This window comes from Lynx canadensis, chromosome F1 (assembly GCF_007474595.2).
Source record: "Lynx canadensis isolate LIC74 chromosome F1, mLynCan4.pri.v2, whole genome shotgun sequence".
Taxonomy (NCBI): domain Eukaryota; kingdom Metazoa; phylum Chordata; class Mammalia; order Carnivora; family Felidae; genus Lynx; species Lynx canadensis.
In genome coordinates, this window is record NC_044319.2 from 63133397 (window position 1) to 63153291 (window position 19895).

General features: G+C 42.8%; 1 protein-coding gene and 1 non-coding gene across 3 annotated transcripts in view; one reads left to right on the plus strand and one right to left on the minus strand.

Annotated features, from left to right (window-relative positions):
* Window positions 1-19050, minus strand: part of ATF6 (activating transcription factor 6) — a 203694-nt gene extending 184644 nt beyond the window's left edge. The window contains exons 1-5 of one of the 2 annotated variants that reach the window (XM_030302535.1): window positions 18804-19050; window positions 18179-18492; window positions 7830-7906; window positions 4402-4489; window positions 2369-2469 (exon numbers count right to left, since the gene is read on the minus strand). In XM_030302535.1, the coding sequence (XP_030158395.1) occupies window positions 2369-2469; window positions 4402-4489; window positions 7830-7906; window positions 18179-18230 (318 nt within the window). In that variant the 5' untranslated portion in view covers window positions 18231-18492; window positions 18804-19050. The remainder of the gene's footprint in view (window positions 1-2368; window positions 2470-4401; window positions 4490-7829; window positions 7907-18178; window positions 18493-18803) is intronic. The other variant, XM_030302534.1, reaches the window with a different exon arrangement.
* Window positions 5247-5331, plus strand: TRNAQ-UUG. Its single transcript has one exon. It is a non-coding gene; the product is annotated as a tRNA-Gln (tRNA).
* Window positions 19051-19895: the final 845 nt, after the last annotated feature.

Here is a 19895-nt window from a genome sequence, read left to right on the forward strand (position 1 = left end):
ATTTAGTATATGATAAGTCTATGGTGAAAATGCCAATATCCTTTCCCCCCAATCTCCTATTCAGTCTTACAAGAAACTCAAAACAAATAGTTCTTACTAATTTTTATTCTTTATTTATTAATGCCATCTTTGTCCCAAATGTTTTGAAAGAAAGACAAACACTAAAAGGAACAGGGCTATTTTATTTAATGGATGAATTGGTAATACAGAGATGTACAAAGATAACATTTTCCAAGTCTTAACATTTAGCGGATCTGTCTCATTTTGTTGGCATACGGAAATTTAACATAGGATAAAAGTAGCATTTCTATTTTGAGAGAAAAAGATGTTACATATAATAATAGAATAGACATACATAAATACATCATACCATCTTCAAAATACTCTGTAAGAGTATTAAAAGGAAAATTAAGAGGGGCGCCTGGGTGGCTCAGCAGGTTGAGCACCTGACTTGATTTTGGCTTGGGTCATGATTTCACGGTTTGTGGGTTCGAGCTCTGCACTGGGCTCTACACTGGTGGCGTGGAGTCTGCTTGGGATATTCCCTCTCTCTCTCTCTCTCAAAAATAAATAAATAAACTTAAAAAATATTTTTTTTTTAATTAAGAGAATATTCGTTTAAGCATAACGTAGGCTCCTTAATTTAAAACAACAACAACAGAAACCCAGAAGCGATAAAGGAAGAAGAAAGTAATTTGAACAAACAGTAATTAAAATATTTTATAATAAAAAATAGACGAGGGGCGCCTGGGTGGCTCAGTCCGTTGAGTGCCTGACTTCGGCTCGGGTCATGATCTCACAGTTTGTGGGTTCGAGCCCCACGTCGGGCTCTGTGCTGACAGCTCGGAGCCTGGAGCCTGTTTCAGATTCTGTGTCTCCCTCTCTCTCTGCCCCTCCCCCACTCGCACTCCCTCTGTCTCAAAAATAAATAAACATTAAAAAAATTTTTTTTAATAAATAGATAATAAAAAAAAAATAGACCATAAGTAAAGTTAAAAGATAAATACTGGGGCACATATCTGCCCAAGATAGACAAGGACAGGAACAGCCACTTCAATGAAAAAAATGCAAATGGTAGCTAAAGGCACGTTTTTTTTTTTTAATCTTTTTGTTTTTTGGTTTTTTTTGGGTTTTTTTTGATCAGAAGAAAAGAAGTTAAAATGACCTGGAGAAAATAGGGGAGAAATGGTCATTCCCAGTCATGCCGGTGAGAATGAGAGCTGTGTCGCTCACTGATCCTCAACAACTACTCAGCCCCAGCCACACACTGGGCTCTATGAACCTTACAGTATTTCAGAGTGTATCTGGGAGAAACCAAAGAGTACAAGATAACAACACAAGAGGATACGATTATCTTCATGGCCTTAGATGCTTAAAAGGTTATTGCATAACATTCAGCAAGTATTCCTCATAAAAGTCCTAAAACACAAGAATTAGAGAGATACTTTCTTAACATCAAAAAAAACCAAAAAACAAAAAAACAAAAACTATGGGGCACCTGGGGGGCTCAGTCGGCTGAGTGTCGGACTTCAGCTCAGGTTATGATCTCACGGTTTTTGAGTTCGAGCCCCACGCCGGGCTCTGTGCTAACAGCTCAGAGCCTGGGGCCTGCTTCGGATTCTGTGTCTCCCTCTGTCTGCCCCTCACCTGCTTGATTGCTCGCTCTCTATCTTTCTCTCTCAAAAATAAAACATTAAAAAAAAATTTTTAAAAAAAACCCATTCTAGGTTCTATGACCAAAGCATTACAAAAACAGACCATCTTAGAGCCTTCCCTGTCCTCAAAGAATGTATATTCTAACAGACAGGAGAGAGGGCACCAGGGAGAAAAGACAGTAAGCCAATAGACAAAAAAAAAAAAAAAAATACTGGATACTGGTAAAGTGCAAAGAAAATGAAATCATGAAGGCAAGAACATAGGGGAAGGAGGGCAAAACCAAAGAGACAAAGAATTTATTGCCCTCCCAAGACCCTTCCTCGAGACTCCATTCCCTCAGGATTAAAGGAGATAATAAGATTCACAGTAGCATTTAATAAATGTTAACTGCCTCTTCCACATGCAGAATTCCCAGACAGCATTATAATCAAAATCACTGTAAAATCACCATAAAAGGGGGCGCCTGGGGTGGCTCAGTCGGTTAAGCGTCTGACTTCAGCTTAGGTCATGATCTCGCGGTGTGTGAGTTCGAGCCCCACGTCAGGCTCTGTGCTGACGGCTCAGAGCCTGAAGCCTGCTTCAGATTCTGTGTCTCCCTCTCTCTGCCCCTCCCCCACTCGCGCTCTGTCTCTGTCTCTCAAAAATAAATTTTAAAAAAACTTCAAAAAAATTTTTTTAAAAAATCACAGTAAAAGACTGGCTGGCTACTTACAGGAACGTGCTGGGTTGAAGAACAAGAGTCCACGGACTGAGGAGAGGAGACTGAACAACTCGAAGAGGCTGGAGAAGGTGGCTGAGGCTCTGCCTTAATGCCTTTAACGGAGAAACATGGAGTAAAAATTTTCCCGCTGCACCAAACAAACTCAGAATACAGTTAGGAGGAAAGAAGGTAAAATCTACTCTTAAAATCCAATCACATTGAAGCTAAGGTCACCAAAACACATCATCGAATGTAAATTCAAGATGCAGAAAACAGTGAATCGAGTAGGCTACCATTTGTATAATAAATGATATACGTGCATATGTATGTATCTTCCCTCAGGTGCACTAGTTCTCTGGAAGGATAAACATGAACACATCGGTAACTATGGTTGTCTCTGGGGAGAACGTGCTGGCTGAGGAACGGCAGCTGAAGGAGACATCTTTCTACCATACAGACTTGTCGGACCTTCGGAATATTATACCATATGCAAAACATTACAGGTTCGTCCAAAAATCACTTTTCAAAGTATAGGAAATCGGCAACAGGTATTTTGGAAAACACTCGTGGCAGTACGATTAAATCGCACATACTGTTCACATCTTTCGAGCAACTACAGCCGAGGCCACGTTCCTGGGTGTCATGTCTGGGACAGGGTGGGAATGAGAGAGGGCACATCCCTGCAACAGACTGCACTGTCCAGAGTTAGCTGCAAAATCTCTACTATCCCTCCTAATCTGTAATGTCATCTTGCCCTTCCCCAGTGAGAAGCAGCATCTGTTTCCCTCCGTTTGAAGCAAGGGGGTCTTAGGACTCCTTCCATCAACAGAGTATAGAAGTCACGCTCCATGGATTCCAAGGCTGGGAGACATTAGGCAAACACAGCTTCTACTCTGCGTGCTGGAACACTTAGATCGGAGCCTCTGAAGGCTGACTGCGTGAGACCACTAAGCTGAGAGCAAGCTCAGCCGTACAGAAAGACCAGGTGAGGTGCTCTGACACTCCTGGTCATCAAGTCATTCAGGCCAGGCAAGAGATAATGTGAGTGAAGAGATATTAAGGTAATTCTAGCCCCCAACTTTCAAGCTACTCCAGCCTTTCAATCTTCCCAGTTGCGGCCTGGACATCACATGGCGGAAGAAAGCCACCCTTGGCGTACCCTGTCCTGACTCACTGATCCTGGGAGCATAATAAAACGGTTGTTGTTTTAAGCCACAAAGTTCTAGAGTAGTTTGCTACCTGACAATAGTAACCAGAACACCAGCCTTGGGTAGCCCATATTCTTTGAGGGAAGACAGGTATTGAGCAAGACACAGGAATATATAAAATGAGGGACTGGGACCTGCAGGGGTGGGGAGGGCTGCAATTTGGATGGGAGGATGTGCGGGTGACTGACTGACTCACTATCTCTCCGCGCTAAGTCTACCTCCTATTTATAGTCTGCGACGCACATTATTAAGACATGTCCCAGCTGGCTCCCTTTTAGGCCCCAACAGTGGGAGATACTAGAAGGACGCTAAAGTGAAGAGAGGGGAGAAGGGGGTTTCTTCCTCCTCCCATCAGCTTCATCCCAGAAGTGACAGTTTCCTCCAGGTCCCAGCCTCTCTGAGCACATCCCAAACGTACTTTATCAGGGTTCCTTAAAGATACTAGCATCAGCCAGGGGGGTGCCCCTTCCACAGAAGCATGTGTATCAGATGCATGGGACCCCTACACCAACTTCCCAAGTTCGGGTAACCCCAAGCTTCTTCTCTTTGATTCCCTAAATTCTGCCTGGTTCTCAGACAGGCTAACCTCTTACAGAGATACTGTATATAATTCAAAATCAAGATTTTGGGTATGAATTCTCAATTCATTATGCGACTAAAACATTCCATTCTGGCAAGAAACTTATATATGCCCTGCCACATCAAAAGTAGAATATATAGTCCCTGGGATTTTTGACCCATCAAAGAGCCCAGTAACCCCACCTAGCATTGACTGTTACCAAACTACAAAATAAAATGGATCTGTTTAAAATATTTACCAGTGAAATACACCATTACCTGTACAGAACTGGTTGTTGATGTCCAAAATGCCTGTCTCCCAAGGCATCAAATCCAAGTCAAAATCAAGAGTATCAAAATTATTTTCCTGTAGGTTTCAGGAAAAGGATATCAGCAAAAGGATATTAGAAGAATAAAAAGATCTAGAAATCAAACCTCAGACACAATTGGCCATAAATAATATAACTGCTACTACCCAACTTCATAACGAGACTTCAGCTGAATCTTCAATTATATCAAATATTAAAATGGTTATGTAAGCAAGAGATCCACAGAAAAATGGACAATTTTCTTTTTTCTACTATACAGTACCTTTTCAAACTTCTAAAATAAAATTTCTAATTTTTTTTTTTAATCCTAGAAGATAAAACTAGGTTTCTCAAAATAGAAGTCAATACACTTCTTAGAGGCACTCTTAAAGTTTTTTTTTTTTTTTTTTCATTTAGATGACAATGTTTCTTACTTAAATATAAGCATATTCTGGGTCATCTGAATAGCCATCTTATACTATTATACATAAATAAAGAACTGTCACATGATTTCAGAGCCCTCACAGGTATTTGAGATCAAGACAGTACTATTATCTTAAGTGTCTAGGGTTATGGAGACAAAAACAGAAGTAAGCAATATACAAATAGTATTACAAAGTTCAAGGCAGTTAATATTAACTTAATGTGACAGATAATAAAACAGCAACAGTAAAGAAAGTAAGCCTCAGGCAAAAAATAAAGATTAATCTCTTAATTATTAACAACCATTTGGTAATAATTTCTAAAATCATAGTATTTCACAACGTCTACTTTGTGGTTTATTTTTATTGAGAACAAAAGGAGAGAAGGTGGGGTGCCTGGCTGGCTCAGTTGGTTGAGCATCTGACTTTGGCTCAGGTCATGATCTCCCGGTTCATGGGTTCGAGCCCCATGTTGGGCTCTGTGCTGACAGCTCAGGGCCTGGAGCCTGCTTTGGATTCTGTGTCTCCCTCTCTCTGCCCCACCCCGCTCACGTTGTCTCTCTCTCTCTCTCTCTCTCTCTCTCTCTCTCTCTCTCAAAAATGAGTAAACGTTAAAAAAAAAAAATTTTTTTTAAAAAAGAGAGAAGGAAAACAGTTTTATCACACCGCCCTTAACTAAGTGAATATTGGTGCAAGTTATATAAAAAGAATGTATGGAAGTTCATGTGAAAAGAAAGAAAAAACTACTTAAGTCATGAAACAATCATTTTTTAAATCAATCCCCTTTGCTTTTTTCTCTTATTTGAATCTACACATCATGAAACTAAGCAACCTCATACTTTCAGCAACCAAAAACATCCTTAAACTTTGTTGGCGTAAGTAAATTAAACAACAAAGCCTACCTGAGTGCTATAGTAGTTTTTAAACATATAATAGTTTTTAAACATATAATAGTGGACGTGACCTACTTCGGAGATGCTTCTCTCAGTCTTCAGCCAAAAAAGTCAAATACTTTTTACAGCCTAAGAATTCTATCTGGTTGCAAACTTAACAGGCCTATTTTATGTAAAGTGAAACATATTTATACTTCTCTATTCTGGCTTTTCAATGACTTCTCATGGAAAAATCTACTAATGTGTGAAAGAAAAATGACACAATTTTAAAGGTAGAAAGGGCCCTCAGAAACCATCTAATCCAACCCCTTCATTTTATACTAGAAATACCAAGGAACTGAAAGACTGAATGCCTTGTGGAAGGTAAGAATGGTATAAAATGAGAACCATCTATCCCTGAACCTTTCAAATTTACTACAGTGTTTCTTGATGGTTTTAGCTGGAGAGGCTGTAAAAGAATACCAGTTGCTTTGGCAACCGCCCAATATTTAAAGCCAATTTAGGGGCTCCTGGTGGCTCAGTCAGTTGGGTGAACAACTCTTGATTTAGGCTCAGGTGATGATCTCACAGTTCATGAGTTCAAGCCCCACATCAGGGTCTGCACTGACAGCATGAAGCCTGCTTGGGATTCTTTCTCCCTCTCTCTCTCTCTTCCTATCCCCCTCTTGCTCTGTCTCAAAAATAATTTTTAAAAACAAATAAAGCCAATGTAATCAAGAGACCAAATTCTAATTTTTTTTAATGTTTATTTATCTTCAAGAGAGAGAGAAAGGATCTGAAGCAGGCTCTGTGCTGACAGCAGAAAGCCCAATATGAGGCTTGAACTCACAAGCTGTGAGATCATGACCTGAGCTGAAGTCAGATGCTTAACCAACTGAGCCACCAAGGCACCACCAAGAGACCACATTCTAAAACACCTCACAAAGTAAGCAAAGCCATTAAAATTTCATGTACTGAGGGTACATTGGAATTCTCTCTCCCCTTCTTTCTGCCCCTCCCCGACTCATGCTCTCTCTCTCAAAATAAATAGCTTAAAAAAAAGTTCACATACTGATTTTTAAAAATCTATCCTGGGGGCACCTGGGTGGCTCGGTCAGTTAAGCGTCTGACTTAAGCGTGAGCTCAGATCACGAGCTCACGGTTCATGAGTTCGAGCCCCACACCGGCTCTGTGCTAACAGCTCAGAGCCTGGAGCCTGCTTCAGATTCTGTGTCTCCTCTCTCTCTCTTTGCCCCTCCCCTACTCACACTCTGTCTCTCTCTCTCTCTCTCTCTCTCTCAAAAAAAAACAAAAAAAATTTGTTTTAATCAATTCTATATCCTACTCTCTTCTACTGATTCATACTAAAACAACTGCTAAATTATTCTTTGAGAAATGTCTGAGAAACTCACTAAGTAAGCACTACGTATTTTTATACTCAGGTTAATAAGGGCTTAAAACGTAAGTAACAAATCTCCAACCTCACTGATGTACATATAAAATCACTCTGTTCACTTTCCAAGTGAACAGCACCTCATCCATTAAAGAATAAGACAAAATAAGAGCTCCATGGGCCAACGTACTATGTATGAACACAAAAAAGACAAAAAAAAAAAAAAATACTTTTGAGGATTCAACGTGCTCTGATAGCTTTTATACAGACTTCTAACCACTCAAAGGCAAAAAATAAGGATATGTCTGAGTTTGAGAGCTTTCTACACTAAGGATACATAACTTTTAAAAAGGAAGTTAGTAAGTTCTACTTGAGTGGATCCACGACTCACGTATACCCTTTAACGTCATCATTTCCCTTATGCAGCAAAGTATCTATAGAAGCCAAAAAGTAGGCAGTGAACTGACTTTTCCAAGTCACCCAACCCTGGGGCCAAAGTAAACTTAGAACACAGGTCTTCTCACGCCAAGATCAATGCAATTTCTACAATCCTGAATTTACTGAGTAAAAAATGGCTGCTGATTTTCGTACTTAACACTAAGTTATTTAAACTTTAAATCACTGGCCTAAACCTGTCATCCCGAAACCATCTTGCAGTGATTAAAGATTAAATATCACGTTACTCAGTCATTCCCCTCTAGTGAATACTTACGTAAGTTTCCTTTGTCGTGTCCAACTGCAGGCCATCAGTGTCTGTGAAATAGCCAAATTCAGCAAACAGAGTAGAATCTTCGCACAAAAGAATAGAGATTAACTGTCAATTCAACGTTTCAACAAAAGAACTAAGCGCTGTAACCCAGCTCTATTGGGGTCCTCATCAGCCATTGCTATTACTGATAAACTCTAGCCGTGTGAATGACAACCAATTCAAAGCTGTTTCTAATTTATGTGTTGTTCCCGCATAATTATTATCTTGCGATCTAAGTCCTTACACCAGGGATTAACAAGTTTTATGTCGGGTCACAATGGACTAAATGGTAGTAACTTTCTGGAACATTACTAACACGAATTCTGAGGCCACAGCTGGACTCAGCATGAAAATGCACTGTGGCTGATCAGCAGCGACGGTAGGAGAGGACTACGGCAGCGTATGTACTATGTATTTGTCATCCAAGCCTTAAGTGGCGGGTGCAACCAACTTTCTATCTAAACAATCAAGGACTCACTTGTCTAAACCGTTAAATTTATTTCAGCATATCTAACTAATTCTAATTTCCTAGTAAGATTTCATCATAGGGGCGCCTGTCTGATTCAGTCAGTGGAGCATGTGACTCTTGCTCTCGGGGTCATGAGTTCAAGCCCCATATGGGGTGTAGAGATTACTTAAAAACAAAATCTTTTTTAAAAAAACTGCAATAAATTAAAAAAAAAAAAAGATTTCATTATAAACCAAGCAACTTATGGACATAGAAAATATTCTTCAATAAACGAAGTTGCAACTTCTTATAGACAAAGGTCAAGGCGCTGACAAGGCCAAAGGCAGCTGATTACCACACAACCTGTAAAGTGTCCACTTTCTCTAACATTTTTGGAATCTCAAGAACTTCAGTTTTCCAAATCGCAGTTTGCTTTTATACCCCCTAGGGGGCGCCTGGGTGGCTCAGTTAGTTAAGTGTTCAACTCTTGATTTCAGCTCAGGTCATGCATGATCTCACCGTTCATGGGATAGAGCGCCGCATCGGGCTCTGTGATGACAGCTTGGGATTCTCTTTTCTCCCTCTTTCCCTCCTCTGCTTGCATGCTCCCTCTCTCACTCTCTCTCTCATTATAAATGAACTGAAAAAATTCAAAACAAAAACAAACTTATCCTCCCCAGTATCATGCCACTGAAACTGCTCTGGGAATTTCCTCACTTATAACATGTACAGGAGCAACACTACCCGTCTGTCATTAACTCGGCCAATGACACAACCGTTTCACCAACCTACACCCAAATAATGCCTAGCAACAAATTTTGTGTGTAGTGATAGTGAAAGGTTATTCACACGACTCTCACAAAAGGACTGCCTCGCACTCAGCGGCAGAGCCGCAAACACAGAAGTAGGTAACTGTGGCCGTGTGCCTTACACGGCGCTTGAAACCCTGGAAAGAGTCCTCTCTACCTGCCGTCTCTCATTTCTCTTCTCCCACTCTTTCTGGAGGCTACATTAACCAAGCTCCTCTCCCACACACAAATGGTTATTAACGTCACCGATGATCTCCATATTGCTAAATTCAACGGCAGGTTTAAAGGTCATCGTCTTGACCTATCAGCAACATTTGACAGAGTTGATGCTTTCATATTAACTGAAACATCTGCTTCACTTGGCTTCCAAATCACCACAATCACCTGGTTTTCCTTCCACTTCACTGCTTGACCCTACCTTGCCGGTTCCTCCTCATCTCCCAGTGTGAACTTGTCCCTGGGGGCTTAGCATAAACTCTTCCATCTATTCCGCTCCCTCTGTGATCTCAGCTGAGTTCACAGCTTTAAACAGCGTCTACATGCCAAGGATTCCCAAATATACATGTCCAGCTCATACGTCAAGATGCATGTACACACACAATACACCTCTTGGGTCATCTCCTCTTGGAGGTCTCAAACTTAGCACATCCAAGACTTAGCTCCTGATCACCACCACCACCACCCCCACCCCCCGCCAAATCCCCTACTGCTTTGTCCTCATCTCAGTCAATGACAATTCAATTCTCCTGGGAGCTCAAGTCAAAAACCCTGCTCGGAGTCACTGTTTAGCTTCTCTTCTTCACTCTCCATATTCAAACCGCCAGCAACTCCCATCAGTTCTGTCTTAAAACTGTATATCCATAATCTGGCTTCCTACCTTTCCTTCCCATTCTTCCTTCCCCTCCCATCTTTCCTTTTCTTCTGTACCCTTCCCAACACTGAGATATCAGCTTCTGAGGAAGCAGGGCAACGAGCGTGATGGGGCTCTATGTGTCATCATCTGTGGCAACGTGCCCGGCGTCCAAGGAAATGGGATGGTGTGACAGAGGGGGCGGCCCAGTGTCGGTGGCAGCATGCTGGGGCTGCCAAGGAAATGGGGCAGGAGGTGGGAGAACAAAGAGGCAGATGGAAGAGGCAGCCTGAGTGTTTAAGAGAATGACGACACTGAACAAATACCTTCATCACCTGAACAAGTGATCAAATACATCTAAAATAACCAGAGCCAGGTTTCTCACTATGTAAGAAAGAATTCACAAACATGGAAAGGAAAGAGCCTAAAAGAACCCTAAGATGTTGGACTGGCAGGGGAAGTATTAGTATGAACCCATGTCTAAAACATATATGTACACAGAAGACTTGCAGATGTTTTTATACGTGTGTGTGCACGCGCGCACACACACACACATTTCCTAGTTCTGTGGGCTGAAAGTCAGAACAGTGATATCGCGGTAGCAATGAACATACTGTGTGCTCAGATCTTGGACGCTAAATGCCATCCTCCACTAAATGGAAGTCCACTAAAGAGCTCCTTGGAGAAATGGCTGATGCCAAAGCTGAAGCAGGGAAAGTGCAAGATAAGAATGGAAGATGCTGTGATGCCAGAAAATAAGGAAACTCTCAGAGAATGATTGGAGTATGTCAAAAGAGTAAAAGAGCTAATACGAATGGACTCCCGCTGGTCAAACTGGGGAAAATGTGAGCACCAAAATAAAAAGGGAGTATCAGATTTTAACCCACTGAATCAAAGAGAGGAGTCATAATGAAATAAATACATGTATATACACGCATGCATACCTAGAGAAAGTCCTTACTTACACTACAATGTCAGTTAGTAAATGCAGACAAAACCACCATTTGGCTGACACAGGCAGGGACTAGGGCTGGCAGGTGGAGGTTTAACAAGGAAAAGGAGATTGGTGTCACGGCCGATTAGCTCCCACAAAACAGCAATCAAATACAAAAGGGAAAGTAGTGACTTTACTGCGGTGAAACCTGGCAGACACCAACTTGACCATGTGATCAAGGAGAACTTCACCTTGGGACAAGTCAACATGGTGGGCCTCCAAATGTGAGTCACTGAGAAGAGCACAGCATCGCTCTCCCGGCATTCCTGCCTGGTGACGAGGAACGGCGGACAGACCCAGGTTTAGGTCCTCTTAGAGAATAGGAAACCTGTAGTCTTTAAGACTGTCAAGGACACAAGAGACAGAAAAAGACTAAAAAACCATTATGGACTGGAGGCCATTAAGGAGACGTGACAAGTAAAAGCGATGTGTGTTTACAGGTAGGATCCCAGTCAAGAAAGGAAAAAGAGCCATTATTAAGACAGACGGCAGGGTGCCTGTGTGGCTCAGTTGCTTAAGCGTCTGACTTTGGCTCAGGTCAGGATCTCACGGTTCGTGGGTTGGAGCCCTGCATTGGGCTCTGTCCTGATAGTTCAGAGCCTGCCACCTGCTTCGGATTCTGGGTCTCCCCCCTCCCCCCGTCTCTCTCTGCCCCTCTCCCACTTGTGCATGCTCTCTCTCTCTCTCAAAAATAAATAAACATTATGGGGCGCCTGGGTGGCTCAGTCGGTTGAGCGTCCGACTTCGGCTCAGGTCATGATCTCGCAGTCTGTGAGTTCAAGCCCCGCGTCAGGCTCTGTGCTGACGGCTCAGAGCCTGGATCCTGCTTCTGATTCTGTGTCTCCCTCTCTCTTCGCCCCTCCCTGACTCATGCTCTCTCTCTGTCTCAGAAATAAACATTAAAAAAATTTAAAAAAATAAAATAAATAAACATTAAAAAAAATTTTTTTTAAAGACCGATGGCAAAATCTGAATGGCGTCTGTGAGATGGATGATAATGTGGCAATGTTTATTTCCTAACTGGAAGGAGTACGTGGTAGTAATACAGGAGTATATCCTTGTTTTGCGAGGAGGGGATACACACTGTAGCCTTTAAAGATAAAGGGTCAACACATCTCTCTTTCTCTCTGGGGAAAGAAATAGGGCAAACACAGTAAAATTTAACAGAGTCTGTGTGAAGGGCATGCAAAAGTTCTTTGTACTGTTTTTACAATTTTTCTTTAAGTTTGAAACTATTTGAAAACTAAAATCTAAACAAAAAATACGTGTGTATTCAGAAGTATACGTAAGTATATTTGTGTATCTTATGTATATTTATCCTATGTATATTTATGTAATATATTATTTGTATACTTATGTGTTCATAAATATATACAAGTATATTTGTACATCTCCATAATCCAACCACTCCCATACCTGCACGCTACCACAATTCACCTGCATTGCTGTAACAGCCTCCAAATGGTCTCCCTGCTTCCGCCCTGGCCCCACCCTTCAGGCCATTCTCAACAGCACAGCTAAAGCGAGATTAAAAACAGGGTATTATTGGGAATCCAGATTTTTACAGAAGAAAAGAAAGACAAGTGTATAACGTAAGAAGGTGAGCGAGAACCCTGTGGTACTGGCTTTGAACTGTGGGTATTGGTACGAATCCATGCTGTTTAAAAAAAGAAAATACCTGTTTCCTTGTTCTCAGGAGGTACATGATGAAATGTTTATGAGTTTCATATTATCTGTAGCCTACTTTCAGATGGTGAAAGAAGAGGGAAGTGTGGGTAATAAAGAATGTTCACAGTTGGTAAATCTAGACAAGGGAAATACAAGGCATCACTAGAGCAATCTTTTAATTTTCTGTAGTTTTTGAACAAAAACTTTTCTGTGGTTTAAAAAAAAAAACGTTGCAAGTAGGGTGATAAATACATTCGTATACCTACAGAATATCCCTGTAGTATCCCTAAGAAAGTGCTGGTCACCTCTAAGGAATCTCTAAAATCCACTGCCCATTCCTACATCCTTTTCACCAATCCCACACGACCAGCAGTTAGATGTCCCTTCACAGTAGTAAACTATGGTAGCTATGACCTCGACTTTGACCTCTTAGGTATTCATTTACTTCTTGTAAGTTTAGCAAGATGACAAACGGCCACCAGGCGTCACATAATGGAAATCAGGGATGACATCAGTAAGAACAGCTTTGGCGGTGTGGCGGAGCCTGGCTGCGGTGAGAGCAAGAGACGAGGAGAAACCGGAGTCGGTGAACGTGTTTTGTTTTGTTTTCTTAAGAATTCTGCCGTAACATAAAGAAAAATGCAGAAGCGGCTAGAGGGGAAGTAACCTCTAAAGAGAGTTTGGAGGGGCTTTTTTTCTTTACTCTAAATGGGAGCAACAACTCTGTTTACTGACTAGCACAGATGATCCAGCACAGAGGGAAATGAAGAAGGCAACAGAGGGAAGAAGCCTTGAGCAAGGCTCTTGGCTAAAGAGGAGGATCTACAGCACACGGGAGAAGCCATTCGTTCTCAACGAGAGAAGAGAAGGCAAGTATGCTGGCAGGTGGGTAGATGAGTTAGTGGGAGATTCTGGAAGTGCTCTTCTGATTCAAGGGAGGGGCAGGGGGTGACAGAGGTTCGAAGAGACAAGACACTTCATAAAAACAAACATCTAAGTGGAGAATGAGAGGACCAGGCAGATCCGATCAGCCAGCCGACGGCCTCGAGGCCTGGTTCAGCTTACTAAGCCAGTTAGATTTAATCGAGGTTGTGGTTCACCAGAGAGAGAGGGAGAGAGAACGAACTACAAAACAAGACACAGACCAGGGTATGGAGGGTATGAGCAAGGGAGCGGTTACGACTGCCCATGGAACTGAACTGGGTAAGGGGGAAGTGACGACAGAGAGGAAACGGGGGACAGTGAAAAGATGGCGTGTCCGTAGGGTCGCAGGAACCGGTGGAGTGCCACGGGGAGTGAGCTGGTAAGACAGGAGGTGGTGGTCAGAGCGAGGGGTGTTGAAACGGAGACGGTTCTCAGTGCTGACAAGGTTTCGGCCTATGATGGGGGAGCAAATGGCTGAGACAGGGTGGAAGGCAAGATCCCTGGTGGAGAGGAGGCCCAGAAATGAGAGCTCAGGGTATCTGAAGTATCTCCTCTGAGAATCTGAAATCATCCAAGGAAGGAATATTCGAGAAGAGTGACAGTAAGCGAGGAGCTAAAATTTCTCAACAAGGGAGGGAGGGAGAATAAACTCGGAAGCAGCAGATGCCGGACTGTGACAGAGACAGAGGACAGCATATTGTGACACGAGATTTAAACGGGATTTATCTCAGGGAGGATGAAAGGAGAGCTAGCCGAAAGCAGCGGTGAAAACCAAGGTGCTTATCCCACCTTTAGAGGCCCGAATGGCAAAAAGGTTTTGAGAATGAAAATGGCAGCCATTCCCCAAGCCTTCAGAGAAAGCAGCTGTAACCAAGGGGAGGGTCAGGCTGTGGTCAGTGCCGGAAAGCCAACTTTCACAGAGGAGACTGAAGACGTAAAAGAAACCACAGACGCGGATAGAAGCTTCTGGTCTTGGTACATGCACCTTACATGTGGCAAAGAGGTGGTTTCTGCACAAAGCCCAGACACGGAGGGAAAGAAGACAAGGAGGGGACATGCAAGTGACAAGCATGTGAAGAAATGCGCCACATCGTATGGGATCAGGCAGCTGAGCATTAAAACGAGATACCACACCCACCTACTAGAATGGCTAAAATCCAAAACACCGGCCACATCAAATGCTATGGAGGACCAGGAACATTCATTCACTGCTAGTGGGACAGCAAAACCGGTACAGCCGCTTTGGAAGGTTCCTCCAAAACTAAATGTGCTCTTACCGTATGATCCCAGCAATTGTGCCTCTTGGTATTTACCCAAATGATTTGAAAACTTGTCCACACAAAAAGCTGTGTGTGAACATATAACTGCCGATATGTGAAAGCAAGCAAGATGTCCTTCAGTAGGTAAATGGATAAGCAAACTGTGCTATGGACTGAATTGCGTCCCCCCAAAATTTGTATCTTGAAGCCATACCCCCCAGTGTGACTATGTCCAGAGAGAGACAAGGTGGCCTTTAAGGGGTAATCAAGATTAAATGACAATAGAAGAGAGAAGAGCAGGGCCCTAATCTGATAGGACTGTGGCCTTCTAGGAAGAGGGAGAGAGATCCTTCCCCACCCCCCTTCTCTCTTGCCCTTCTCTCTTCTCCCCTCTCCCTCTCTTTTGCCTCTCGTGCCCCTGCCTTGTGAGGATGCAGTGAAAAGGCAGCCATCCACAAGCCAGAAAGAGAGCCCTCACCGGAACGTGACCTTACTGGCACCTGATCTCAGACTTCCATCCTCCAGAACCGTCAGTAAATAAATTTATGTTGTTTAAGCCACCCAGTCTATGGTAGTTTGTTACGGCAGGCTGAGCGACTAACACACGGTAGTACATCCATACAGTGGAATATTACTCAGTGCTTAAAAGACAAAAGAAAAAGAGCTTCCAAGTCATGAAAAATTATAGGTCTTAAATGCATGTTGCTAAGTGGAGGAAGCTACAGACTGTATGATTCCAACTATATGACATTCTGAAAAGGCAAAACTGGGGAGATGGTGAAAAGATCAGTGGTTGCCTGGGGCTTGGGAGGGAGGGAGGAAGAAATGAATAGGTGGAATACGGGGGATTTTTTAGGTACATGAAGCTATTCTGTAGGACAATGTACATGCATGACATTAGGCATCTGTCAAAACCCACAAAATGTACAACACAGAGGGAATCTTAATGTAAACCACGGACTTTCGTTAATAATATTGGATCAATACTTGCTCATCAATTGTAACAAATTCACTCCACTAACGCAAGATGTTGCCAATATGGAAAATGGCGATGGGGGTGTATATAGAACTCTGTGTACTATCTGCTCAATTATTTTGTAAATGTAAAACTGTACCCCCAAAAAGCCTATTAAGCATTAAAAATAATTATGTGAAATTCAGATTTCGTGTCCATAAATAAAAAGTTGTATGGAAGCACAGTGATAACTCATTTACACGTTCAGTTTACATTGCCCCTGGCTGCTTTTGCACTATTAACAGCAGAGTTGAGTAGTTGCAACAGAGACCACAAGACCACAAAGACTAAAATACTTACTATCTGGACCTTTACAGAAAATAAATGTTGGCAAACCCCTGCTCTAAATTTCATTACCCAGGTTAAAGGGAAAAAGCACATCCCACCATAGGCAGTTCTGAGCGAACCACTTTATTATTCAAAGTTGTTAGGGTCACAAGTTCTAATCACATAAGCTGAATTTTAAAATTTAACTGGCCACCTTCTAATATTAAAAAAAAAAAAAATCAAATAAATCAGTGAGGTATCTGAATACTCAAAATGGCAACTCCCAGAAAAAGAATCCACAGTCTACTGAAAAACACCAGCAGACAACAGCGTTTCACTTTAGTGCCTGCAAAATCCACTCCACTTACTGAACCCCTAATGAATCAGAATTGAAGTGTTCAACTAAGAGAAGACTGTTAACAGTGTGAAAAGAGAAGCCTGGAAAACAATGGGAAATGCGCACATTCAGGGAGGGACAGGGCAGGATACCTGAGCTGAGTCAGTGAACCGACTACAAAGAATTGAACGCTCTGTAAAAGAACACTAGGACTGGGAGTCAATTTATCAGATCAATCACCACAATGCAGGCTGGAAAGAGAAAATAACGCTATGAGGAAGCGCCCCACAGTTATAGTTTAAGAGATATCATAAAAATATAATAGTTAGCTAGCTGAGAAAAACCATAACTACCTGATATTCTAGATTTATTAATAACTGATGGAGGGGGTGGATCTTGGGAAGAATCAAATCTGTAGAAATAATTTAGGAAAAGCATTCTGGAATACTGACTAAGATAAGAGCACAGGCTTTGGAGGTAAACAAACCTCCTGATCCTGCTTGCTCCCCTCACTTGCTACAACACTGAACATTTGCGCTCTCTCTCTCAGCCTGTTTTTTCATCTGTAAATTAATAATACCTCCTCCTTATGCTGTAGGGAGGATTAAAGAAGTCAATGCATGTTAAGAGCCTAGCAGGACACCTGACGCAAATGAAGGGCTAGATAAATGGTAATTATCCCTATTACCACCATATTTGGCTCAGGAAAACACACTTGGAATCGACAGTCTCAAGTTCCTTCCAGCAGCTCCTAGGAAATCTACCCAAGGACTGAAATAAAGCTCCCACTGCACACAATCTAAGAGGAGTTCTGTCCTTAGAAAATCAAATGAGGACTTCAGTTCAATACACAGAATTGAGATTACGCTCTTGCTACCGAGAATGGTGGCCCAAGGAGGAAAGATGAAGATCAGTCTGGATTCCCCCCGGATTCCCCCCAAGTTCCAAAGTAGGTGAAAGGCTCACGACAGGGCCCACTCAGAGACCTACGCAATCCCGAATTCTCGCTGGAGCCGGAGAACAGCATTAGTCCTATGTCCCAAAACGAAGAGAAGAATACAAGTTTCCTCTAAACACCTAGATGACAAAGTTTCCCCACCGTCATTCCCACTGCATTCCATTCCACTCTTCCCGATCACAAAACCAAACCAAAGATACACGAAACAACTTCAAAACAAATTGGCGCTGTTTCTGAAGGGCAGTCAGGATTACATCCATTTTTAAGCGTTAGGTCTAGGCAGTCAGGGACCCAAGGTCAGGTGCTTTGGTTCTCTGCCAAGATGGACATCAAGTCTAGACCAACAATGGCAGCTGCGACACGAAGATCTTTGCATACATTCCCCTTCTGTCACACAAACACGTACAGACACACTCCACGGCAATCACCGCCCACATCCCACACGGAGAAAACAGCTTCCAGCCTTTTTGGTGATCCCAGCCATCCTGCCCTCTGCTTCCTACCGACGCCCTTTCCGCTCCCACATCCTGACCCCCTGGTACTTTCCCAGCGCAAATGGCGAAAAACGATAACAATTCCAATCAGGCAACATTTTATGCTGCCGGGTGCCAGGGCAGAAACCGCCCGGTTCTGCTAGACTCTTCCAGGCAGGTCCACGGACGGAAGCGACGAGTTAGCCCCCGCTCCCGGGGCAGAGTTCGCCCACACCTGTCTCCACAAGTGGGCGGAAGGAGGGAGGAAGAACCCCGCGGCCAGCGCTGGCACGTCCTCGGCCGCCACTCACCCCAATCCTCGTTCGCTCGGTGAGAAAGGCCCGGGCTAAGAGGCGACTCCATGGTGCCGGCAACGCCAGCCGGCTCTCGCACACCCCACGCTCCCGCGGCCTGGAACTCGGCGACTAACAGCTCGGACGGCGGCGGCAGGCGGACAAAATACCCCGTCCCGGCGCGGGGACGGTGGCCGAGCGAAGACAAACTACGCCCGCTGCCCGGGGAGCTTGCGCAAATCAGAAAGGGGAAACGTCAGAGACCGATCTCCTTTTCAGCGGATCTCCGAGTAACTATTTCCCTTTGGGAGTTTTCGGCACTTTCTGTCCCGCTGTTTTAAGGAAAAAAAGAAAAAAAGACACATAAGCCCTACTTTCGTTAAATAAAATGTATCGATAATAGTCAAAATGAAAAGTAAAAGCCCCTTCTGGATAGACCGGCTTGTTCCTCGCATATCCTTGTTAATACCACCGTGTAGCTATCTCAGAACAAAGGCAGAGACCCATAAAGTAAATGTGATTTAATTTTTTTGCAATCGCTGGCCGTCATTGTAAAAATTCTGCGTACACACGAGTGTGTGAAAGAAAAACTCAACTCTTGTGCCGCGTTCGTTAGACCCGCCTCTCTTCACGGGCACAGTACCTGAGGTAAACAACAGCACGTCCGTCGTACTTCCAGAAAGCCCCCTTCTATTTAAACAAATTTAAGCAAGGCAAATATAAAAGAGGGAACTCCTCGTCCTCACACCTATCTCCTAGATATGCGTTTCTAACGCACAGTACTTCGTAGTGGAAATCCGAGCGACCTTACCCTACAACCTAGAATAAGGTAGATTCGTAATCTTTTTATTGCTGGAACTGGAGAGTCTGTTTTGTTCCGAAGCAATTCACATCACGAACTGCCACTGAAAGGTTGGATTGAGATTGACGGAACAATTTCAAGAACGCTACGTAATAGAATTCCTTCCTACATGTAGCATTTCAGCCGCGAGTTGTTTCAAATACCCTAAGAACCCGGATCCCTCTAGGACCGAGTGGAATCCTTCCCATGGTTACTAAACCAAACAAACGCTTCCCAGAATCCAGCGAACTCCTCGTGGCTGCGGGGTTACTACAGATTGCATAATCCACAGTCTTCAATACAGTCCTGGGACCCCAAACCGGAAACATTTTCCCGAAATGATTCCTTGTGTCATGAGGTAACTAAACAGTTTTCATGGATAGTGGAATAAATATCGCTTCTATTCAAAAACGGACCATAAAAAGAAAGCCCTAAAATAAAACCATCAAGAGTCTTTTATTCTACATCCATCAGATACCTTGGTCTTTTTTTTTTTTTTTAATCACCATGCCTGAACTCCAGCCATTTTTTTTTCAAAGTTTTTATTTTTATCCGAAAAGCGCAGATGACAATGAAACAAGCATTTGCGTCCCTATCACCAAAAATTAACAAATATTAACATTTTCTATTTTTCTTTCAGATTTTTCATACTGTAAGAAATTAAACATGACAGATAAAGCCCAACTCTGCTGCTTCTCCTGCTTCATTTCCCCACCCCCCCCCACATAGACAACTTCTATTATGAATTTTATGGGAATCAAATCCATTTTTATTTTTATTTGTATTTTATTTTTATTTGTAGATACATATATTTAGTGTTGTGTTGGGTTTTTAAATTTACATAAATGTATCATACTCATGTTCTCCAAGTCACTTTTCTTATTCAACATTACT